This window comes from Vanessa atalanta, chromosome 21 (genome assembly GCF_905147765.1).
Source record: "Vanessa atalanta chromosome 21, ilVanAtal1.2, whole genome shotgun sequence".
Lineage (NCBI taxonomy): Eukaryota > Metazoa > Arthropoda > Insecta > Lepidoptera > Nymphalidae > Vanessa > Vanessa atalanta.
In genome coordinates, this window is record NC_061891.1 from 7066798 (window position 1) to 7093542 (window position 26745).

Genomic DNA, 26745 nt, shown 5'->3' on the forward strand with positions numbered 1-26745 from the left:
TAAATATATTTTTTACGCGATATCTGTAATTACATAAAGTACATACCAGTCTCCTTGTTAATATTAAATCCAGTGGATTTTATTATAATAAGTACCTTAAATGGTATCGTAATTCATAACTTAAATGCTCACTTAGCTTATTCTTAAATATAATGTTCGAACGAAAGACATCGCTTTTAGATAATAGTTGTGACTTTGGTTAATAATTGTAAATAGAACCGAAAATTTAGGCACATTTAGGTACATAGGTCTCAAAAGCGATATAATTCGTAGTTCATTTCAGACTAGATTTAATAAACTACAACTTAGAGCCACGAAATTATTACAAAGTACAGTCCTACCGCTGTTCCTAGCAACTGAAGTGGTCGAGTAAGCCCTAGAGAAAACAATGTCTAGCGACGTAAAATATTGATTATCAAATCCTAAGTTATCACATCGAGGGAGAAAAACAACAAACTTTATCCGGGAACTCAAGTCTAAAGAAAGTTAATTACAAACTTGGACGGACATTTACAACAATGGGTTAGAGGAGGGCCACAACCGACATTACAAACATTCAAAGTGATTTTGAAAAACAAAATTAAGGATACAATTATGAGATCATCCAAATATGTTAAGTACAATTTCGAGGGCTCGTATAACAACTGCACAATTTATACATAAACTGCACGAAAAGAAGTCTCCTTAAATTTATAACTATTTTGGCTTAAATATTTAATTATACTTCTTTAAGTACAGTTAGTTTTGCTACGCTCGTGCGCTTCCAGGTTTAATATATATATATTTTATCTAACATAGTCGTATGTATTTTAAGATTTCATAGCGATATTTTTTTTCAAATACGTAATCTCATAACAAAATGAACGTACGATATGTATTCTAGCAGAAATTAATTATGGCAACACTCAAAGGGTTGGATTTTTTTTGTTAATAGTAACACTTACACATTACATATGTCGATATGGAAGCGCACAAACGTAACGGTTACAAAGGACACAAGTTGACTAGGCGGAGTCGCGGTGTTTCCTATCTAAGCTAGATCATACAACTAAATAGTCCATTATAATAAAAAAAATATCACTCGTCATCCACCGATACAATCACTGGAAGTCATTTTTTTTTACTTTTTGAGTATTTGAGTGGTGATTTCTTTAATGAACACATCACTTCGGGGTCACTCGCTCAGGGCGGGGTGGTGGGAGAGGGGGCTCAGGCGCGAGCGGGCTCGGCGCCGGCGGGGTCGCCGACCTCCCGCGAGCGCTCGCTGTGAGCGGGCGAGCCTTCGCAGGACCTGCGAGCAACACTGCTCATCACTTATTGTACACACCAAGCGATCATTTATTCGAGATGCTTTATTGCGAGATGTTAGAACAAAAATTAGACTGTATTTTTATAAAGGATCGATAGATAAAGAATCCAATGGGTATTCAATAATTATGTGCTTTATAAATGAATCACATTTGTTTACGACATCTAAAAAAGCTTAAGAATATATTTAAGTACGTGTATCCGAACCGTGTGCGCTCCGCGGCGGCCACGAGGTGGTCGGGCGACGCCGAGCGCGAGCTGCGTGCGCTGCCCGCCTCCGAGTACGAATCCTCGCTCGACAGCTGCGGACATGAGGCAGGGTCATGAGGTGGCAGGGATTTGTGTTAGCCCGTCTGGGTAGATCCCACCCCTTCACTCGACGATGAGGGGGGCCGGATTATGTATTAGGTAGGGAGGCAATTGCCTGCCAAGACAGGGTAAAAACTAGAAATGGGTCAAGGGGTACCGGGAAGTCCACTGCATAGGGCAGGGCCGGCTTAACAATATCCACACCGACATTGTTAATCCGGCCCTACAATAAAATAGCAAAAAAATATCCCAGCAGCAGGATCATTGCCATGAAAGACAAGTTATATAAATCTGCTATATTACTTTTCTTGTACAGTAACAAATTGCATTTGAATAGTATGAAGATGAGACACGTACCAGCGTAAGCGGCTGCCGGCCGAGCGAGGCGCGCGGGTCGTCTGCCTCCAGCTGCAGGATGCTCTCCTGGCTGCCCGTGAACTGAGATGAGCATACATACATTTTCAAAAGTTAACTTAGGTCTCTGGTTGATACCACATTTAAAAATATCAATGTATGTATACTGTCAATAATCTATTCCAACCACAAGAGGATAAAAGCCAAATAAACAACACTTGACTTCGAATTGACGTGATGTCGTTGGTCGAGAGTCTATGATATTCATTATGGATTTTCAAAAAACGGCGTTTTGGACGTAGACAAATCTGCTATCGGAACTTTAGTTAAATTAACCTTATTTTGTTTTTAATTATTAAAATTAAATTAATTTCGAAGCAAATCGCAGGGAATACGTAAATAAATTGAAATAGACTATATAAGATCTTATAATTCCAATTGATGTTTTTTTTGTTTTTGTGTTCACGCATCTTTCATACAATTTAATTTAACAGTTCTTGACTCTTGCGTCATGGTTCTGGCATAATACCGATTCCAGTGGCAACAAAAGTAAAGACCAATCAACAACTTTGACCTTGAATTGACGTGACCTCATTGGTCGAATTGAATAATCTACGATATTCATTATAGTTAAAACTATAATGAATATCGTAGCTTTTTGGATGTCGGCAAAGTTGTTTTGATCTTAAGAAGTCAAATTAAATTAGTATATTTAAATAGTGTTGTATTTAAATAAAGATATATTATTTGCATGGATTATGTAAATCGTTTATCTTCACTGCCTTCTGTTATTGATTATACGGGAATGAACGACGCTATATTTTTAAATCATATGTATAGCATATATACAACATAACTCACCACAAATCCATAGTACTTCAGTATGTCCATCTTACACATAGGACACGTCCGATGTTCCAACAGCCACGGGTCGATGCAATTCTTGTGGAAATCGTGTCTGGAAAATAATACATTGTAGCCGATTGAGATTTTTCATTCGTTTAGTTACAATTAATATATTTTATACATTTAAATTAGTTTAAACCAATATATAAAAGATTTATACATGTCGTGCCGTCTCACTCGCACGCAATTCGCTGCTGCTTTTTCACGTTTAGAAAAAATCGATATCAATGTGAATTTCTACACTTATTCGAAATAACTATTAAATCGATTATATATATGTATATTTTACATGATTAATACTGATAAAAAACTTTATTTAATTCAACATCATTTGAATAGTATAATATTATAAAAAAATATTTATATAATGTTTTTTCTGACCATACTAATTCAGTACTACCGGCCATTAATACGTCTTTACGACACTCACCGACAAGGCAGGGAGCGGAGAGTCTCAGACACCTTGTAAGGCTCTATACATATCGCGCAGCACTCGCCATCACCCTGCACTTCCTGAAATAGTAAATTACAATCATTTAATTTGACTTATAATGGAAATGCGAAATATTTCGTGATTTTTATGTCATACGATCATATCGAACAGATGTTTAATTTATTGGTGTAAACCAATTCATTGCCAATAAATAATCTATATATATAAAACCGAAATACCGCTCATTGATTAATCATGATATCTCAGAAACTATAACACCTACAAACTAGTTTGGCAGGTAGGTTCCTTATAGGGTGTAGATATCTGCTAAGATTTTACGAAACTCTACCCCTAAGCGGGAAAAAGGGGGATTGGAAGTTTGGGTTTTTTAAATTTTGCGCGGGCGAAGCCGCAGGTTCATCTAATTCATTATTAAATAAATGAAGAATATCCTATTCCTTAGCTTAATTAGTTAATTCTTATTAATCAATGAATAGCCAATAAAAGGATTAGTGTGCTAGAAATAATACTTTGTAGATTACTTAATACTTTATACATTATGTAATGAAGGTGTCCTCCGAATGACTAGTCTCTATGTATTAGAATTTAAGCTGTGCGCTTATAGTCTGAACAACATACAACAACATGTACAGCCTGAGAACTAGACACATGCAGGTTTCCTCACGATGTTTTCCTTCACCGCCGAGCACGAGGTGAATTAATAACACAAATTAAGAACATAAAAATTCAGTGGTGCTTGCCTGAGTTTGAACCCGCAATCATCGGTTATGATATACGTGTTCTAACCACTAGGCCACCTCGGCTAGGTTTAAATATTAGTCATTTTATTGATCCTATTACATTATAATAATAAATTTAATAATAAAGACCTAATAGTTTTATCGTTCATCGACACAAGTCTTTGTTGTGTATTATGATTTGAATTCAGTATGAAGTCTAGACAAAATAACATTATCTAATCAGCATCTAACACAACATAACATCACAAAAAACCCAAAGACTATGAGCTAAAACGACAATACAATTTTGTTGATATTATTATATTGATTATTTTGTTGTATAGAAAATATAAATATAATCCTTAATGTTATAATTTATGTCATTATTAAAAATGAACCAGCAACTTTTTAGTTTTTCTTTATGAGCAAAATGAGTAATCATTAATATGCATATTTTTTTAAGGATTATTGTTTTATTTACTCAATGGTAAAATAACATATCAAGTAGGATTTCTACACGCATTCATACCACTAGACTAGTGATAGACCAACCAAAGATATAATAAATATAAGGATATAAAAAAATTGAAATTATAATAGTCGTTGTCCAAGGACAAATGAACGACAATATTTTCATCGCAAATTCGAAGCTTCAATGTGAAATCGTCCATTCATTCACGAATCGGTCAGAAATGAATTATTTCAGATATTAACAGGATATGAGTTACTTAATGAATTGAGGAGGTTAGACCGTTTTCGAAATTCGCTTTCGTCCAAATTAATCAGTCAATCGATCGATTGATTGCTTAAAAAAGTGTTCGCTTAAAAATAAGCCATTGTCGACACGTCTTTTTCCAATTTTGAATACCAGCAATTCAAATTCTCGTGAAAAGTCGAATGCATCCGTCATATGTACACAATCTTATATTTTTACCGCGTGTTGTTAAATATCTGCCATATCTGTGTAGGTGGAATTTTGTAATTGATTTTTAACTACCCAAAAACAAGGCAACAAGAATAAAGTGGTATTATTAAAAATATATAAAGATAATTATCTACAAATAAAGAAAACGTTAACCGCTATAGGAATTCGTCCTGCAGTTGTTTTATCAACGTATAGTCGAAGGGAACGATTACATAACAAATTACTTGTGTTATCAAATCGCTGTGAAAATACAAGTGCAGTATCGCTTGAGCTGAAAACCGATACCGAATACTAGGGCAAATCTACTAACATAACGGTAATGCTACCGTTACTATGCTATGCTACTAGATCCAACTTCAACTCGCAAAAATTAATGTCAGCTTAAACTTACCTGAGGATCAATTCTACTTATTTATATCGGTTGCGATACGATCCAGATTCTAAGATACTCGATTCTATTCCGATCCAACTTTAACTTGGTGGCAGGGCTTTGTGCAAGCCCGCCTGGGTAGGTGTGGTACCTACCCACTCATACATTCTACCACCACTCATATATTCTACCATTGTTGTATTCCGCTTTAAAGGGTGAGCCAGCGTCACTACAGGCATAAAGGACATCTTATTTCCCAACGTTGGCGGCGCATAAGCGATGTAAGGAATGATTAATATTTCTTACAGCGTCATTGTCTATGGGCGGCGGAACCGCTTACTACTCATCCACCTACCTATAAAATATAATTTAAAAAAAGAATCGAACCGCAACTCAATCGGGAAGCGGCATGACTCGATTCGATTACGATACTGTCAAATTGTTAGTAGAATTAGTGCCTTGTAGGCACAGGCTAAGTCGACCTTGCTTATATACAGTTTTACGATTCTAATACGGTTAATTTAATTTATTACACTTGTGGACCTTAGACAGTAATCACACAATGGATCGCTTGACAGAATGGATGACTTACCACAAATTATTTCGTAACTTATTAGCAATTTATGTTAATATTTATATAAACGTAAGACCAACTGTGATGGTTGAAAAACGAAGAGTCTTCAGTCTAACGCGTTTCCGGTTACGAACCCGTAATGTTTGGTTAAGATTTAAGTGTTGTAACATCGCACTCCTCTAAGAGACCAGGCCACCCAGTAGTGGCATATCGAACGGAGATACGTCTATATAAATTACGAATAAATAATTGATCTGATCAGGCTGTTTCAAATAACTAAAATATAATTTTCATTGTACACGGAAAATGGTTAAAAAAAAAAAAATATATCCCGCTGAGTTTCTTTCGCCGGTTCTTCTCAGGTCTGAGGTGCTAAATTCCGAACCGGTGGTAGATTTTTGACAATCAATAAGCAAGTGTATACACTTCTATATTGAATAAAGATTTTTGACTTTGACTTTGACTTTGATCAACTAAAACAGAAATGTTTTAAGTTTTATAAATACTTAATATTTTCTCTATACTAATATTATAAATGCGTAGGCAAATGCTGTCTGTCTGTTACGCTTACCTTGTCAAATCACTGAACTGAATTGGATGATATGAAGAAAGCTTGACCCCAGACACTTAATTTTTTTGTACCTAAATACTGATGACTAACTCTTGAAATACAAAGTCGGGGAAACAAGTAGTATATACTAAATGTGTTAATTTACTCACCCTGTCGTCGGATTTCAAGTTCTTGACGGGAATTTTCGACAGCGCTTTCTTAGCTGCGCAGCAGAGTCGTTTCTGTAAAAATAATTTTAGTCGAACTAAATTAAATACGCAACATATAGTCACATATTCTACTACCAAACATCAATCTATAGTATCGTTACAGAGTATATTCGTTCTCTATGTTGTGGTATTGTCGTGTTCCGGTTTGTAAGGTGAATGAGCGTACTACAGCCACTACGATGTAAGGGATGGTTTTTCAAACAGTGCCAATGTATATGGACGGTGGTGACCACTTACCATCTGGTGGCTCATTTGCCAGTCAGTCTACCTATTTCAAATAAAAAAAAAATCATAATATATTTATATTTTTTGATTGTACTGTAGATATATATTATACATAAACAACATACAAAATAATAATTTTAAAACATTCTTAATTAAAAAAAAATGTTTTTTTTTTAATTGTTTCAAAGTTGCGTTCGAATATACAAAACAAAAATTACATAAAATTTAAGAATGTTTTTGAAAGTTAATAACTTTTTTTTGGAAATGTATAAAATGAGAGTTTATTTTTTTAAAAACGTTTTTATTTCAATATTTGTTGCATTAATAATAAACTTACCGAGAGTCGGTCCTTGGCGTGAATGTATCTGAAGCGCTGTATGTAGTAAAACACAAGCCAGGCCAGCGAGATGACCATCAGAACAATGAAGGATATCGAGACGAAGAGAACCGACGTTCTGGAAATCAAAATGAAATAGCAAATATTTTAATTTAAAAATTTATCTTATGGTAAAAGATTTCTTAGTTTACTTTTAACGTTAATTTGACTTGGTGATAGGGCTTTGTGACAAACAGGTAATAAATACTTGGTATTGTTGTGTTCCGATTTAAAGAGCGTGGTGGCGCATAGACCTAGGGTCTATGGGGGTTTCTGATAAGTTACTATCGAGTGACAAAACCAGTCAAATGTGTCTGATGACAACATGGCCTATTTACCTACTCGTCAGTAGCACGACTCTAAAACACTACTTAGTAAACATGTTTATTTTTTATATATTTTATTTCTACATCTACATAATTATAACCTATATAGCAATCTATGTTCTATTATATACGTACGACGTACGTGTATTCATGCTTAGCCAAGTTTAGCTTAATATAGTTATTACGAAAAAAAATAAAAAATAAAGTGACTACATAACAATGTCATACATAATATTGTAGAATAAATACTTCAAAATCTTGGATAATATTACCCGTAAAAGAACGCAGACTCAACGGATACATTCCAATTTCTAGCATTCTAGTATAAACAATATATTAAAATAAAAATCTTCTGCTATATTGTTTAGGATATGTTCTAGCATTTCTGTCATGATAGAAAAAAAATATATCTATCTCTGTCTTGTACATACGAGTAAATAGAACCCGTCTCGTTCGCGCTGACTCGTCGAAAGGATGCGAATTAAAAGAAAAAAGAAAAGTATGCATAAACAATATAAAAAACGCATAAATAAACAAACTAAAACAAACTACTCATGAATGAACATACTAACAGATAACAAAGATTTCAACAGCTTTTTAAATGTAGTTTGAAAATAGAATCTTTTTTTTAATCAACAACAAAAAATGGTGAAATTCATAGCCAATAAACTGACTTTATATGTAAGTAATATAAACATACAGCATGTCGGTACAATATACATTAGGTGTTTGAATGGTTATTTTTGTCATATTTGTCATAAATGGAAACAGGATGTTGAATTATTTTAATGTTTTAACAAGTTATAATTTATTATTTTATTATAAAACTTGTTTGTTTGAAACTTTCCTGTTTTAATCACTGCGATGTAAATAAACACCTAAACAAAAAACCGATTAAGAACTTTTAACAATATTTTTAAAGCAGACATATTTAATAATAAAAAAAAAAGTATATACGAACTTGTTGATGTTGCTGCTAATGTGAGTGAAAGTACGTCCCTTGATGATCGCAATCATGACCTTTGTACCGTTGTCCACGAGCCTCGTGATCTCCTCGCCCTTCCACTTGTACGTGAACACGGCGCTTATATTTCCTGGAACAAACACAATATTTGACATTTATAATGGCTTGTTTCTGTCAGAGTAAAGACTACATCTTAAGTCGAGGGTGTTTAAAAGTCTATTAATAAATATCGTTGTAAAGTATATTTAAGAAAAAACTTCGACAATCGTGCCGTTACAACTAACGGTCTGTTACTTGTTACTCAAAAACGAACGTTAACTGGTGCACCTTAACGATTCCTTACATAAGGAAAGCATAAGGGATTTTTATTAAGCGCATGCATCGAATGCGCATGTGATAATCTCATTTAATGATGGTGACAGGTAAGCAATTGACCACGACAAGCTTTCCGAAGGGGAGATGGTCTCACAGCAACGTTATTTGTTACCATAACCTTTTTTAGTGGCGTTTGTGCTGAGAGGGAACAGATTATTTCGCCAATGCCACGTGCGATGGAGCAGACACGATTGAGATTCAATCTCATCAATGGTACGGTCTACCATATAGCATTCATACAGTTTATATCTTTATCAAAGCCACTAAAAGTTTTACTAAGGAAAGTTGGTCTCAGAGGACCGTTATTTGTTACCATATAATTTTTAGTGGCGTTTGCGACGTGAGGGGACAAATTATTTCGCCAATGTCACGTACGTTGGAGAAGACTGAACGGTACGGTCTACCATATCCCATTCATGCAGTTTAGACGTGGAAGGTAAACGAATAATTAGGTATGACATCCAGTATCACTTTTACGGTAATACGTCACAGCTACTAGGTCACTATCAATCGAAGCCCGTAATGATTTACAACAAGATTCATATTGCGTTTCCATTTAATTCAAATTAACAAATCAATCTAAGATTACCGGAACCTTTATTGCCTTTCATAACATGCGATAAGATTGATAACACAATGGAACGTAGTTGCATAATTATCATATTTAATCTCAGATAGCTTATCTTGAACTTAAGGTCATATAAAACTAATCAAAAGATTTAAAATCACGTATAGATTATAATTAAATGTTCAAATGTTCAATACATTTCGGATTTGTACGAGGCGTTTGATTGCCTCATTTATGATTATTTCGTGTGTTATCTGTTTTTCTAACGTGTCGTTTAGACGTATGTACAGATACTAATATTACGATGGGAATATCATTAAATACGCATTAATGATTTAGGAAGTGAACTGAGTCTTTTTTTTTATTTGTGATTGGAGGCTGTTTACAACGTAACATTTTTTTTTTTGTTTATTTCGCTTACTCGTCTAATTACTTAAGAATCATTTTTAAATTTTGTATACCTGTTGGTAGGGACAGAAATGAAAAGTGTACAGGAAACTATATAGGGTACGAAAAGCGCCCCCCTTTCACACGCAGCCAAAAAGAACTGTAATGTTAACTAACATGTGAGGTCTTTTGACGAATTAGATTAAATATATATTATATTTAAATATCAGGCCGCTGTGCACAAAGAGTAGAAATAGAAAAACAAAAAAAAAATGGTATACATTACATCTACTCTTCTTATCTCATTTTTTCGGGTGTGTAATGCTTACACCCGAAAAAAAAATGAGAATAAGTCTTGAATAAGTCTTTGTTTTGCCTCAATTTTGTTTATGACACACAGTTAAATTGAAACCCAGTGAAAAGTTTGATTAGGGTCTAAAATCTTTATAATACTTAAACAATGAAATCTACTACCGACACACCTTTAAAATATAAACATAATAACATGATGTGGCTTATTTACTAATTTACCTTCTTATATTTTTCCTGGTGCCTATTACGTAAACTCAATTAATTTCCACTTATCAACTGTCGTTGAAAACACAGGAACTAGGAATATTAGTACTATTATATAATTTTCTTTTTTAATGATACGAATGTATTTTGTACTTTTTGTAAAATTATTAACTTATCAATTGTTTATAGAATGAGTAATAAATTTTGGATGGCAATGAATACATACACTCCTAGTCATATATATGACCCATCACTGAATAAAATATTTTGTCTGTTTCTATATAATCATTCTCAGTATTGTGTTGTTAAGCCAGTACAAAAAGTTTAGTGTTCATAGCTGACGTATTTAAAGCTAATGGGAATATATAGGGTTTTTACAAGTTACTAATTATCAGTATTTTGTTTTTCATTTATCTCACAGTTGATATAAATTAGCACAGATGTTCCCAACTTTTTATTGCGTAGCCCTGACTATAATCAAAGCCCCACTAATCTCTGCATTAACCTCGTCGGCGTGGGATCCAGCCTTATCACAAAGACGTAACGTAATTGGGAAAAATATAAGGTTAAAATTAGACATACATATAAATGTTACGCTTGTCACGTCAACACGTTAAACTTAAAGTGCATGAAACTGTGAGGCGTGCCAACTTTTATAATAGTATTTTATACTTAAGCCGTCTCGGAGGGAAACGAACTGTTTCGTGTATTTTGCTTGCGTTAGACTTTACAAAAAAACATCTTCTCATATGAATTAGTGGTGTATTAATACAATTCTCTAAAGTAACGGAGCAAAATAATACAACGAAAATATAAAAACAAATAACATTAGCAGCCTGTAAGTTTCCCACTGCTGGGCTAAGGTCTCCTCTCCCTTTGTATAGAAGGTTTGGAGTATATTCCACCACGCTGCTCCAATGCGGGTTAAAACTCATAAAAATCAAATAAAACTCGTATAAAAATCACAGATGTGAAAGTCTAACAAAACTATTAACTACTATAAAGAATTATTACATATATATTTATAAAGTATGTATCAGAAAAGATCTAATTATTTCGATCAAAGAGCCTTAAGGAAATTAAAGTTGTTTTAAAGGAAATTCGAACTTTTCCCAGTACAGTTTGAAAAATTACTTATTAAAAAAGTTACTTATTCCTTTGACTCAAGAACCAACGAAGTTCAAAAAATGTGTAAATTATGAACTTTTCGTATTTAATCATGTACTCATTCCTATGACCAATTTATAACTTAAATAAATGATATCCCTTATACTTAATATGATAAAGCTTCGCGCCTAAACCGATTTAGGAGAAATTTGATATGGAGATAGTTTTATCACGGGAATCATTGCATGATTAGATAGAGGTGTGAAAATGGGGGTGGGAGTTTGTACGGGAAATCAATCAATTTTATAATGCTAGTAAATGATATTTGATCTCTGTCGCTATCAACAACTATTTAGTACTTGGTATTTAATTATAAAAGTAAATATATATAACCCACAACAAAATATTTATGTTATATATATATACAAACTCCTTGGTCGAGTAGTATGTACACCGGTTTTCATGGGTACGCCACTCCGAGACCCCGGGTTCGATATCTGGCCGAATCGATGTAGAAAAAGTTGATTAGTTTTCTATGTTGTCTTGGGTCTGAGTTTTTGTGGTACAGTTACTTTTGATTTTCCATAACACAAGTGCTTTAGCTACCTACATTGGGATCAGAGTAATGTATGTGATGTTGTGCAATATTTATTTATTTATTATTTATATATAATATGTAATCGGACTGGGAAATGGATCGCCTGATGCTAAGGTGCTGAATAATAATACTAACCCTACATCTACAAAGCTCAAAATCTTTAGAACTAAAATATCATATTCCTTGTGCCGGTAATTAGGCTCAACCTTCAAGAAACACAACAATACTACACATATATACACATTGTTTAGCGGTAGAATATGTGATTAGTGAGCACCTACCCAGATGGTCTTTCAAGAATCCTTAATTCCAAGATATATATGTTACTGTAATAGCTCGAATTAAGATAAATCTTAAGTTTCCAGTAAAACCTAAGATTTACCGACATGAGTTGCTAAATGTAAGTATTTATTATAAAGGGACGACTTTTTCGGACTTTTACCATTCCAACCTAACCTAACATGTAAATCCTAAGAATTACCAATTGATTGATGGTAAAAGTTTCAAAGTTTTATGGACATTTACCATTGATAATCGGCAAATCTTAGGTTTTACTGGAAAATCTTAAGATTTACCTTCATTCAAGCTTTTACAGTAACATATATATATATATATTATATCATAAGTCAATAACAACTTGTTGTGTCTGGTTAACTGCACTAGTCCAATAGGTATAAACGTAGTAAATAGTTGCGTGACTAATACTTAACCCGTGTAAGCGATCGACCTCACGACCCGGCTTCATTGCCAAGGTAAAGTAATCTAAGCTATAAGTGCTGCTCAGACGGTTGTTTATATGTATGAAGCGTCAAGAGCGCAATGGCTTAAAGCCGCCTAGCGAGGTAAAAAGTCGCAGGATCGATCCTGACTCCTTGGGCTATTGTCGTCCCCATTCCTTACACAAGTGATAAGGAGGGGTAAATAGGAATATTAGTAATTCCTTAATTAATTTTGGGCATTGCTACTTACTATTCTTCAAGTAAAAGTGTTGTAGATTCCAACAGTGCGAATTCTAGCCATTTAGATTATTTTTCTAGACTAAAATATCATTAAGATTTACTCAATTGTACAGATATGACAAACACCGTAATTTTTACATTTAAATGTGTGTACATTAGACACACAAACTCACGTATGCAATTAAACAAAGTACGATCGCAATGTTCTCGCTGATGTGGGTAGAAAAATAAAATGAATACACACAATAAACAATTGACTACTGGTTGACTGGTACAAGTGGTTCTACAAATATAATTCCAACCTAGACGGCCAATTTAAAAGATCTGCATAGGATAATTTACAGCAGGCGTTTGTGCGTAAACCCTGCACCTGAACCCCGCGTTTCCCCATACCATGCCGGCCGAAATATAATCAACGTAATCTAAAGTTTTTTTATTAAAGATTAAAAGTTTTATCAAGACGTTGTTAGAACGTGCAAATATTTATAATAAGCTATTTTTAATCCAAATCGTAAATAAGAAAATTGATTTTATATAAAAATATACGAGTGTCAATAACCTATCGATCGATTTTAAAGATAAAATTAAACTATTTCGTGCACGTTGTTTTTAAACATAATTTTTAATAATTATTCTAAGTAATTATCTTATGTGATTATAACAGAATATAGACAAGCTACCCGTCTTGGCTTCTCTCGGGTACGATAAAATAATAAAGAATCCTATTTTTTTTCGCCGTGGAAAATTGAATGTCTAGGCTTATTTCTACTGTAATATTATTTTTTTACATTTAAACCACTCTGCTTACTGCCACTCCTTATTGATGAAAACCGCAATAAAATCCATTCAAAAATAAATTTCGTAAATGTTTAAAAGATCTATGCGTTAAGACGGTAGGAACAGACTTTTTAAAATACTTCTTTAAAAAAAAAAAGTATACAAAAATAGTTTTATTATAACTAGGCTGGTATGACATCAAAAGATTTAAGTGAAATATGATGATTGGCAGATATAATTTTTGTTCAATAGTAATGTTGTGACAGTTCCATTTCGTTATTTGGATAGAGATTGAAGATCAATCTATTGATTGGTACATATATGCATATCCGTACATATATTTTAGATAGGATAGGATAGCAATGCTTCACGACCGGAGAGAGGCGTAGGAAAAAGGTTTTGAGACCTTTCAATGGGACAGAAATAGCCACAAATAACCATAGCTAACTTTATAACTACGAACTGAATCTGAAATACTACCAGTATAACCCAAAAAACATTGTCAACTGACACGGTCCTTAAACCCAGATCTTTGAATTTTTACATCAAACAAACAAACATGAAACTTAAATTCGACATTGAAATTTCACACTAGTCATACTCAAAGACGGTACGGTTTACCGTAAAACAACTAACGTACATAATACGTCACAGGCAAATTAAAAACAAAATGACTTGTCAAAAATGTATTAATTCTTTTAATTCTTTGCTGGTCACGAGCTTAACGATCAACTAGATTATTTATTATCTTTAATCTATAAATATATGTTATATTATTTAAATCATATAGTAATAATATTAGCAGCTATATATAAAATATTAAGAACATATTTAAATACAGTCATTTATATGCATAAATACCAATGAGATTTGTGTGTCAGTGGATATCATCAAAGAGCCGAGATGGCCCAGTGGTTAGAACGCGTGCATCTTAACCGATGATTTCGGGTTCAAACCCAGGCAGGCACCACTGAATTTTCATGTGCTTAATTTGTGTTTATAATTCATCTCGTGCTCGGCGGTGAAGGAAAACATCGTGAGGAAACCTGTATGCTCTAATTTCAACGAAATTCTGCCACATGTGTATTCCGCCAACCCGCATTGGAGCAGCGTGGTGGAATATGCTCCAAACCTTCTCCTCAAAGGGAGAGGAGGCCTTTAGCCCAGCAGTGGGAAAATTTACAGGCTGCTAATACTAATGCTAATGGATATCATTAGTTTTATACTTCAGTAGTATAAAAAAGTTATATAATTCAAATATATAATATCTTTGTTTAAAATACCGTATATCATAACTCATATTGCAAAAACTATTTAATTCGAACCATAAAATTTATTCTAAGCATTCCTCTTGTTTAAGTTTATACTGGCAGATTAATAACAACAAAAATAAAAACTGTAATCGATTATATTTTTCGTCATTATAACTAACAATTTTAATATAAAATTGTATATTTACAATATTTAATTACTTACCCTTTTTTATGACATAGGAGGCAAAGAGGGTTCCTTATCGTTCCGAAAAAACTGATTGTCTAGCGAAAGCTGATTGTCGAGGCAGAATGTCTTAAAAATTGCGCTGTTCTGTATTTCCAGATATTGATTTAGTATGAGCCTAGATGGCCCAGTGGTTAGAACGCGTCCATCTTAACCGATGATTACGGGCTCAAACACAGGCAAGCACCACTGAATTTTCATATGTTTAATTTGTAGAAGGAAAACATCGTGAGGAAACCTGCATGTGTTTAATTTCAAAGAAATTCTGCCATATTTGTATCCACCAACCCGCATTAGAGTAACGTGGTGGAAGATGTCCAAACCTTCTCCTCAAAGGGAGAGGAGGCCTTAGCCCAGTAGTGGGAAATTTACAGGGTGTTACTGTTACTGATGAGGTAGTATGAATGAAACTTATAGTTCTAAAGCGATGTCCAAAGGTGAAATTCAGCGGCCGAGATTTATGTAAACGGGGAAAGTTCCTCGGAACATTCCCTGTGATAGATGCGGTAGAAGATGCAGAGTAAACCAACATCTCTGCGCAATGCAATAGATCGATCGAATAAAATAATGATTATTAGAATCGGTTCACACTGAGAAAAGCAATAGAGGGTCATAAATTTAAAACGATTCGATAACTTGTATTTTTCAAAGTCGGCAAAAATATATTAATACAACTAAAATCTATCAATATATATAAAAGCGTAATACCACTCACTGATTAAACACGAAATCTCAGAATTACCTACAAAATTGAAATTTGGCAGGTTTTTTATAGGTTGTAGACATCCCCTAAGATGTAGGATGATGATGACGGTGGAAGGAAGTTTGTGTTTTATAAATTTCGCGCGGGTAAAGCCGCAGTTTCAGCTAGTTATATAATATAATAATACCGTAACTTTATACTAACGAAGTCGTGACGAGGAACTCTTAGCTGTAATGATACAAGATATCTCTCGAGCTGAGTCTCATAACCGTCTTTTATTTTTAAATTTGTTAGGCAGACCTGCAACCTAATGGAAATTGTATTAACGGCCCATAGACATTCACACCGTAATAAATGTTAACCATTCCTCGCGTCGCCAATTCCTTCCACCACCAACCGTAGGAACTATGATGCAATGTCCCTTGTGCCTGTAGTTGCTTTTTAAACCTGAACACAACAATACTAAGTATTGTTTGGTGGTAGAATATGAGTTAATAAGGGTGGAATCCAGACTGGCTTGGATAAAATCCTACCACCAAAAAAACTTTTATTTTTGGATGTGGATGGATATAGATGTAGGGGACGACCCAAGAAACGATGGATGGATTGTGTGAAAGACGATATGGTTACAAAGAACGTTACTTGTGAGATGACGTCCGACAGAGAAGTATGGAAGAGGAAGACATGCTGCGCCGACCCCAAGTAAAATTGGGATAAGAGCAGGAGAATGATGATGACGAGACAAAAAATTATCATGTCAATCAGCATTTGCGATATTTTGATCACTTTTAGTTTCACCTTATTCTAGCAGCAGGCTACTCTTTGTGTATATATATAAAAAAAAAAAAAACATCTTTAAAAAGTTAACTTACATAATCTAACTTTTATAATATTCATCATTAAACATGTGATACTAAAACCTCTTTGGTTATTTACCATAATTTCACGTCTGATTTTGTAAATGCATTATTTATTGGAATCTGAATATGCCTTGGCATTAGAATATAACCAGTTAGTGAGGCCGAGTTAGAAAGTTAATCAAGATTTACTATAGAAAGGCACGACTGAGGGAGAGGTCGCTCTAAAGTTTGTATTATGAGTTGTTAGTTACGGGATGTGAAATTACGATTAACGATATTGTATAATTTTATTACCAGTTATGATGTCTTAGACATAATAAAGTATAGTTAGTTATGCGAGCGCTTGAATTAATAAATATAAGATTTAAAACTATTGATGATAAATATATGTACAATTTTATGCATATTGGTAAAAATGACTTTCGACAGACTGCACGAACATTTTGATTAAATTAAAAAATCGGACTTTGGTCAGTGTTTCAGGAACTGGAGATTAATTAACTTAAAAGTGAATAAAAAAACCAAAATAGAAATTAAAATCTGAATAATCCAAAAAGAAATGTACGATTTATGTGTGTTCAATTTTATATTACAAAATTAAAAAAAATATATATTTGGGTTCAAATTTCGAACATGCTAGTATTTATAATCCGGGCTATACTTACGTCCGTTGTCAGTGGAAAGCTTCATCTTCTCAAGTACGGTGGTATCCCGATCGTTGTAAATGAGCACAGCGGAAGCGTTAGCCCGCCAAGCATTCTGAACCTAAACGAAAAGAAGTTAAGAGTTAGAATGGTTTAAAATTTAAAAGCAAACATATGTTTGATGATAATTTTTAGTGTTTGCTTTGTATTTACTTTATTTACATAATTATAAGATACTTATATGGACTTCAAAAAGGTTCATATTAAAAAGTATTTGTTGTTTACTTATATGACATAGGTACGTACATTGTACATATACCGATTTTCTGTTTACTGTCTGATCTTTATTTGAACCGACTGCAATTTCACATTTTATTTATGTGTGTAAAATAACAAACGATACGTCCTTGTAAGGAGCTTATTCGACTAAAGTATAATTTGATCTCCATACAATAATATATGAAGTATATCATGTAGATAATTGCACAGGTGCTGTGTTTATAAGTTACTGGTTTTCGCCTGCGACTTCGCTCGCGTTTTAGGGGTTGTCAGGTATAATTCACACAATATCTTTATAAATGCCTATGTATTATTCTGAGGTATTAACTATATTATTGTAAAGTTTCATTAAAATATATTCAGTAGTTTTTACTTGGTGGTAGGGCTTTGTGCAAGCCCGTCTGGGTAGGTACACATCCACTCATCAGATATTCTACCGCCAAATAACAGTACACTGTATTGTTGTGTTTCGGTTAGAAGGGTGAGTGAGCCAGTGTAATCACAGGCACAAGGGACATAACATCTTAGTTCCCAAGGTTGGTGGCGCATAGGTGATGTAAGGAATGGTTAATATTTCTTACAGCGCCTTTGTCTATGGGCGGTGGTGACCACTTACCATCAGGTGGCCCATATGCTCGTCCGCCAACCAATGCCATAAAAAAACTTTCGCCTTTATAATATTAGATAAGGTGTTTTTTTCATGTTTTACAATTTCATATCGTAATCCATCTTCGCTATCGACAATATAAGTACTGAGCATCTTTTGTAAAACAAACAAAATTTTGTATAAACATCTTTTGTATGTATGTGTTGAATTATTCCTCTACTTTTTTTGTGTGTATCGTCTCTGAATAGTTTAGATTGAACACGGTACGTAGAACTGTGATCAGGAAGTAAATAAAATTACTGTTGCACCGGGATGAAATCGTTCAGTATATTTAAATGATAAGCTAAATGGATGATTATTATAAAATAAAATTATTGAAAATGACATTTTGTTTGGGTGTGGTCCCGCTCGGAACTCTACTAAAAAGGTCTTACCGTAGAAGATAAATAATTTTTATTTATATTATTATCGAAGATGCGATCACATTACGCGTAATATAAAAAAATCTTGTAGATGTCATTTAAATAAACAAACAAACGATGGTTGGACTAAACCAAAAATGCAAGACCCGGAGCCGTATTTGTAAACCCCTAAAACTGTGTTTGTATTCTTGATAAACATCAAAACGACGTAACTTAATCGAATATGTTAAATCACTACAACTAGAACTATACTATAAATTTATTATAGTATATTAAAACATATTTGTAATAACACTATCGTTGAACAAAATACATGACTTCATCACTGATAACTTCATATACATAGGTAGAAAAATGTTATTATCGACGTATTACGCTGTCCAATATCATTTCAAATATTATCTAGATGAAGTGACATGTTATTACTGTATTAAGTAGCTTATGGGGAACTTACGTTATCTATTTTTTTTTTTTTATAATAAAATGGCAGAGGAGCAAATATCGTCTTCCAAGAGTGTACTTTAATTAAATTAATATATACGTAACCCGATTCAGAGCAGGAGAAGCCGGAGATAAATAATTGTCAGTCAAATATAAATATTACATAATTATTTTTAGAGATATATTGATGAATTTCAGACCAATTTCTGTCATAATTTTATCGGCGTTAATTACAAGACAACAGTTAACTGCTACCGGATTTTGTAGTGCAATGTAATTGTGGTGCGCAAATACAAGCCTAATATAGCCTGAGTCATATCACATGACCGAAACAACACATGTGTATTGTGTATCCACCAACCCGTTGGAAGAACCATTTGGAGCAGCGTGGTGTAACAAACTCTTAAGCCGTATCCTCAAAAGGGAGAGGAGGCGCCCAGCAGTGGGTCATTTACAGACTACTTTTACTAAAAAAAGGCGATAACTCATTATTGAATTAAATAAAGAATATTTTGTTTAAAAGTCACTACTATATCCAGTACAAATTGACATTGATTAAACTTAGTTAATCTGATTTTGATCAATGTATCGAAAACTCGAGTTTGATCACAAACTTAGGACCACGGTATAAGCTAACCACTGCACCTGTAGGTACATATACATTAGCAGGAATTACTTAAAAATAACATCAGTTAATGCTACGAGAAATTGATCTGCGAATAGACTTCATGTAATTCCCGGAATGTCTCGTGTGTATATAGATGATAGCACTGAATGTGGTATGACCTAAATTCCTACGAAAAGCCATGCACGTACAGTTGCAACTTGCTTTGTATATACTGAACGATATTAGATATTGTTGTCTTAGATTTTCGCGATTATTACACATTGAAATAAAACAGGTTTTTAACGGATTTAATCGCGTATATTAATTATTTTATTTAAACATCCCGACGTTTCGAGCACTTTGCAGTGTTAAACATAAAAAGTGCGTAACGTCCATGAACTTCCTGAAAAGATGCCGTGACAATAGGCCCGTGACCACGAACACTGCAAAGTGCTCGAAACGTCGGGATGTTAAAATAAAATAATTAATATACGCGATTAAATCCGTTAAAAAACTAGTTTTATTTCGATATTAGATATTACTTGAACGTATTTGATTTCAATCTCTCTGTACTTCTCGTCAGAACTTTGGTTACAAAATATGCCTCCTTGGTATAGTACAATTATATGTTGATCAGTTGTAGTTCAGTATAAAGCCTAACTAACTATTTAATTATGAAAATTACATTTATTATATCAGTTAGGATTACATATGAAATTCAGTATTCAGATACAACAAGTGTAGCTGTGCCTTTCTCTAAGGCGTACCCTTAGAGAAAGGCACAGCTACACAGGGTACAAACTCTGACCGGTTTTTGAGACTGGGATGTTCTTAGCGTGTATTTATTTTTACTCATTTTCTTATTATTCGTGTAGACTTGAAAGTTGTAAAAAAGCCTGTAAATGTCCCACTACTGGGCCTTCTTACTCCACCACGATAGTCTAATGTGGATTGGTGGATTTACGTGTCAGATTATCATTTCGCCAAACACGAGATGAAACAGCGGTTCTTGTTCAGGTTTGAACTCGTAGTAATCTATTATTATTATTCACATCTAATCAATGGGTCATCATGGCTCTTATAAAAGCCGACAGGCGACACATGTCAGAAAATTGCCATTATGATAACTTGTCGTCTCTGTCGAGACGTTATTACTCAACGAAATATAAATCATATCTGATAGAAGCTTGGATTAAAAAATTTGAATAGCAAAACTACCCAAGTGACTTTGCATCCATATTGGATATCATTGGAGACATCGTCAAAGGAATGAATAATTTAAATAACTAAACGAAAATATTTTTATTAAAATAAAACCTATGCAGTGTAATTGTACCTCTTTATTCGTCTTTGAATGTAAAAAAATTTAAATAAAAGTACGTATGCTTAGTCTGTTGTAGAGATTAAAAATTAAACAAAAAAAAAACCCACAAAGACAATGACCATGAAGAACTGTAGTATAACACAAAGTCGCTACCCGCCGTCTGTACAACAGATTATAACACAATTTTCGTAAGTAAAAAGAGTGATTCAAGAGGAAGGTTAATATGTATAATAATATAGTAGAGAAAAACGATACAATTCCTATGTATATATGTATATACCCTCATTGTACCCGTGTAAAGCCAGGTCGGGTAGCTAGTTAGCAAAATTAATGACGTGGGTTGACAGAGACAGCTTTGCGCAGCGCTAGCACCAATAATAACTTACATTATAATAGATACTTCTACAGACTAAATACTTATTTGATGAATTGTGACGTAGACGTAGTCGTTTAAGCCTGTTTTTTTTATATGATTATGTATAACTATTATATATACAATTAATTGACGCAATTATTGCTATTTATAGAATATACATCATGGCTCATGGCTGCACTTTGTCTTTATATGTTTTTCTGTTAAATTCATTATATTTTTATATTCGTTTTCATGACGGTTATCTTGTGGAAAGTTATCTTGTGGAAACCTATCTTGATGGATTTATCTTACAAGAAAAGCTTCCATTACTTATATAGTACATTTCATTTATAAACATTACACGTTTTACAAAAAAAAATATAAACATCTTAGCTTAGGACAGTACAAATCGTGGTAATTATGACAGTCATTAGGTCCATTTGGTCAAGTGACGGCCTGCATTTTTAAAAAAGGCTGTTGTTGTTATGTTTTGGTCTTGTTGTCTTGTGTCTGTTTTGTTTCTCTCTCTGATCGTCATATATTATCGGACTGAGGGAATAGAAAGTCCAACTCTCTTCACAATAATTATAGTATAAGTACACCATAGTTTCTCCTGCGCAGTTGGCTGGCTCCCGTTAATAATGATCGCGTTGGTCGGAAATTCCGACTCGGAATTGTTCAGGACATAATTGGGTTTTTTTATTAGAATATCAACGGTCTCGGTTTTTTTATTACTTTGTCTGCATTTTTGACTGAGTTCGGTTTTTAATAATGTATAATTTTTAAATTAAAAAATATCACAGCTCATAAATGTCCCCCCTTCTGTCCTCCTTTCTTTTTTATTCGGAGTTTAGTCGACTACGCTGCTCCAATGCGGATTGGATATGAATGGATTTTTAAGTTGGTACTTATTACTTTGCGATTATTATTATAGGATGATGCCTGATAGTTCGAACTAGAAGCTTCGAATAATCAATGTTTTGAAATACGAATAAACATCTGTTTAAAAGTAAGGTAACAATATAATAGAAATCTCTAGATTAAAGTTCATATAAGTACACAGAACAAATATGCTTGTTAGCCCAGTTACTCGAGACAAAAAAAAACTAACTTACAAAGACAATGTGTACGGTTTTTAGGGCACCAGAAATGGACGTTTTCTATACGTCTGACTATATTTTTATAACTTTTTGAGTATGTGTCAATTTATAACATGTCGAACGCGGCTTCGCTCGCATGTCCTTCCTAGGAGTCTAAGCTTACTTCAAAACAAATGTCATCACAATCGATTCAGTGGTTTGACAGTGAAAGCGCTACAGACAGACAAAGTAATTTTCACATTTATAATATTAGTATAGATTCAAGAATATTTTGTTTAGAATGATTATTATTTTTGTATTGGATCTTTGATAGTCCAATATGAATTTCTAAACGTATATTAAGCCATATATTTGTATCAGATTTGTATTTTTAAAGGATTATATTTAGAAAGAATGTAAATATAACACAATAAACGTTGGATAATTTTCAATTATTAAATTGTATAAATCCTTTAAGGAATTTCTTTAAAAAAATATTATTATACTATATCGTCACATTATTCTTGGACATCCTTTGGCACTTAAGAAATACTTGGCTTCGATTCAAAATACTTTTAATTTATGTCATAAGACGGACGAAGCTCCTTTCCGAGATTTACATTTAAAGATATGATTGCAAAGCTAAGTAATAACTTTTACAAAAATTGTGAGGTTTTCTATGCCAGGGTAAACTCGTAGCTAAAACAATGGCGATAGGTAATTCCATCAAAGCGGCATTCATGTTTCTATGTCCAATGCACCCAACTACTTGTATAGTTGCATTTTGCCTTCCATTGGTTGTATTTACATATGCTTGCTCATTTATACGGTACTTATAATAGCAGATGAGATATTATTGGCTATTATTATTTAAGCTCCTATCGACAAATATAAATCGAGAAATGGGACTATACTTAATAAGTACATCACTATTCAATATAATAATTCAATTCCCCTGATCCTATTTATCGAGGTCAACGCAGAGAGCTGGTCTACATGAAATAGGATTTGACAGATTATTATGGCCGCTGACCGCAACTCAAAGGGAATTGAGAATTCAAAGAGATGAAACGCTTTTGAGGATAAAGGTTTGCCGTCACAATATTAACTGTATATTATAATTTTACAAATCGTTAACTTTAGTTCTGTCTTGATTGAGTTACTCTGCACTTATTACACAGCGGCGACGTAATATCTCGGCGGAAAATACATTTTAATTAATATTTTTTTATTGAATGTTAAAAATTATACTATATCTCATCCATTTCTGATTATTAATATTATTATTGTTATACGGGTACCTTAATCTCAAAGTTACAGCTTCCACGGCGGATCACCGCGATCCAAGGCTCGCTGGGCAGCGGTTCAGTGGGTGCTGCCACGGAGAGAAGGGGCCAAGTGCAGCCTGTGTGGTCGTTTTCACCGTCCGGCCCCTTAGCGCGAACGTGAACCGCCATTCCACGGGAGGAGCCGACGTACCCCTCGCCATATTTGCCGGACTAAGGAAGAAAATTAAACTTTAGTATATACCAAGCCTTCGAACAGAAACGCTTCGAAAAAAAAAATCCTATCAATTATCTAATAGGTACATGACCTTCCTGTCGGTTTTTCTAGGTCGAATCTACATAACAGCCGTAGTTACTTTACATTGAATTCATCTTGTAAAATAACGACTCAAGTAATTGTTAGAGCTAAGATGAAAAAAAATATATATAGTATTTTTTGTTGCACCTATCAGTAGCGCTATTATTAAAACTCGTTATGGAGGCAGGTTGAACCGCCACTGCTTTTGTTAAAACATGTTGATGTGGTATCAGTAAAACTATATACATGAGCTAAGTTTGTTTTTTGTCCAAGTTTTAAGTATGTATATATGTTTGTAATGGCGATCGCTCAAACGGTATATAAATTATGTAAATAGTTGGCGGTTGGGCAAAAGGGCAACCTGAAGGTATAAGGCCCATAGACATTGACATCGTAAGAATTCTTAACCATTCTTTAGATCACCAATGCGTCACCAAATTTAGGAACTGAAATGTTATGTCCCTTGTGCCTGTTACATTGCACACAAACCATTCAAACCGGAACACAAAAATACAAGGTATTGCTGTTTCGTTCTAGAATATACGCGCCAATATTCATGGTAATCTGTCAAACGGTGTCAAAGTGTATTGATATGTCAAGCAACCAACATTTTTATATAGATATAGGTTACACGCATGATCTATCGGATTGTCTGATAACAGATGATTTGTTCTGGTAAGTAAATATCTTTCGAAACTTCACAAAGACTTTTTTTACAAGTACGGTGACACAAATTCATCTCTTAGAAAGTGAAACGCGTTCTGAATAGATACTCTAATGACGCAATAATTCGGGCAGTTATATGTCGATCTCGATCGCCGTTCTTTTGCTTTGAAGGCATGTTAACAAAGGTACAAATATTAAACAAATAAAATATAAGCGGGTTGACCGAATGGGATCTTATATATTTGATGACAAACATCGAAACTGTTGATTATTAAAATATTTTTTTATTAAAGAAAACCAGTAAATAAATATGGAGTAAAATACATATTTTTTTTATTATTAGTAGCAACGAAGTATGGCCGTGCTGAAAATCGTTGGGTAAGCCTTGGCCTTTGTAAAGCTGTAGACGTCTTCCAGCTGAGATGCAAACGCAAGGATATAGAAAACATGAGTGGAGAGGGTGATATGACGTCACGACACACGAGTCGTTTCTACCCCAAGATAGGAACACATTTTAATGGACCAAATTCACAAAAAATCGTAACAAAATCCGACTTTGAGACTCTCGCGTGTGAAATTACGAAGCAGGACTAGATGTATAAAATTAATCATATGGTCGGTTGTGCCTACACTAAACTCTTAACAAAACATCGTTCACATACATGTAAAGACCTTGGTCGTCTTATGTTTATTCAATGCGATGGCCACGTCTGTTGGTAACATTTGCAAATAAATACGAATCACTTTGAAGTACTCCATAAATCCTGCCTTGAGTGGATCCAATATTTCAACGAGGGATGTATTCTACGTTATTCACACTTCGTTTGTTCTTTGGTGTATTGAAAACAGATGTATGAATATCGATAAAAATTGTTTGTAACAATTCAATTAATGAATGAATTTAATTGGCTTATTTTTATTTTGATGAATGTCTTCCTGACCGATTTCAAGACTAGGCATAGAACACATTACAGTACATGCACAAACGAAGCTGCTTATATATGCCTAAATTGCCTCACTCTCATAATGCGAGGAGGAAATTCGATATAACCAGAGTTCAGGCACATTACCAACGGTTTTACGGCTTTCCGAGGCACGAGACAACAACTTCTAAACTCCAAGATGCTACTGAGAACTCTCACTAAAAAAATCCAATAACTTCTCATTGAACCGACGACTTCGTGATCTTTAACCTCTTAAGCCACTAGACCAGATAATGCGGTCATTTTTATGAAAGTTGCATGCTTAGAGACCATTGCTCTCAATAGTGCCTGTTGCCCACTATTGAGAGCAATCTTGTTATTTTCTTATCTAAATTGTACAACCTATATTTTTTATTAAAATTGTAACTTTGCATGTGGATTACCAAACATCAATGTCAAAGTCGAGATCTTTATTCAATACTAATAACACAGGCTAAAAAATCTTATTGTGCTAATATTATGTAGATGAGTAGTTTAGTTTGTTTGGGTGAACGCGTTTCTCTGAAACAGGTCCGATTTGAAAAAAACTTTTAGTCTTAATTACTCCATTTCTCGATGAAGGCTTCATACCTCACGCTACGACCAATAGAAACAATCATCGTCTCAATAAAAATGTTGCAATAATAATAAATACAATTTATTTATATTTTATTTTTATTACAGTGTTGTAAATATCGTAGTGGTGTATCACACTACATCGGTTCGTGTACTTTTGATTGCATTGTCTTTGTGAATATGCCGATGGTATTTCAAATAAATAATTGATATCTATTTTTTGTCTATGAATAAAATAGTCTGATATTGTTTTTATTATTCC

The 26745-nt window shown here is 33.7% G+C and overlaps 1 protein-coding gene across 2 annotated transcripts in view; it reads right to left on the reverse strand.

Annotated features, from left to right (window-relative positions):
• Positions 1–1124: 1124 nt before the first annotated feature.
• Positions 1125–26745, reverse strand: part of LOC125072493 (protein goliath) — an 86335-nt gene continuing 60714 nt past the window's right edge. Inside the window, exons 3-13 of one of the 2 annotated variants that reach the window (XM_047683147.1) lie at positions 23997–24194; positions 17603–17702; positions 8588–8720; positions 8058–8084; positions 7262–7379; positions 6640–6711; positions 3308–3390; positions 2833–2929; positions 1975–2055; positions 1516–1610; positions 1125–1291 (exon numbers count right to left, since the gene is read on the reverse strand). In XM_047683147.1, the coding sequence (XP_047539103.1) occupies positions 1210–1291; positions 1516–1610; positions 1975–2055; positions 2833–2929; positions 3308–3390; positions 6640–6711; positions 7262–7379; positions 8058–8084; positions 8588–8720; positions 17603–17702; positions 23997–24194 (1086 nt within the window). In that variant the 3' untranslated portion in view covers positions 1125–1209. The remainder of the gene's footprint in view (positions 1292–1515; positions 1611–1974; positions 2056–2832; positions 2930–3307; positions 3391–6639; positions 6712–7261; positions 7380–8057; positions 8085–8587; positions 8721–17602; positions 17703–23996; positions 24195–26745) is intronic. The other variant, XM_047683148.1, reaches the window with a different exon arrangement.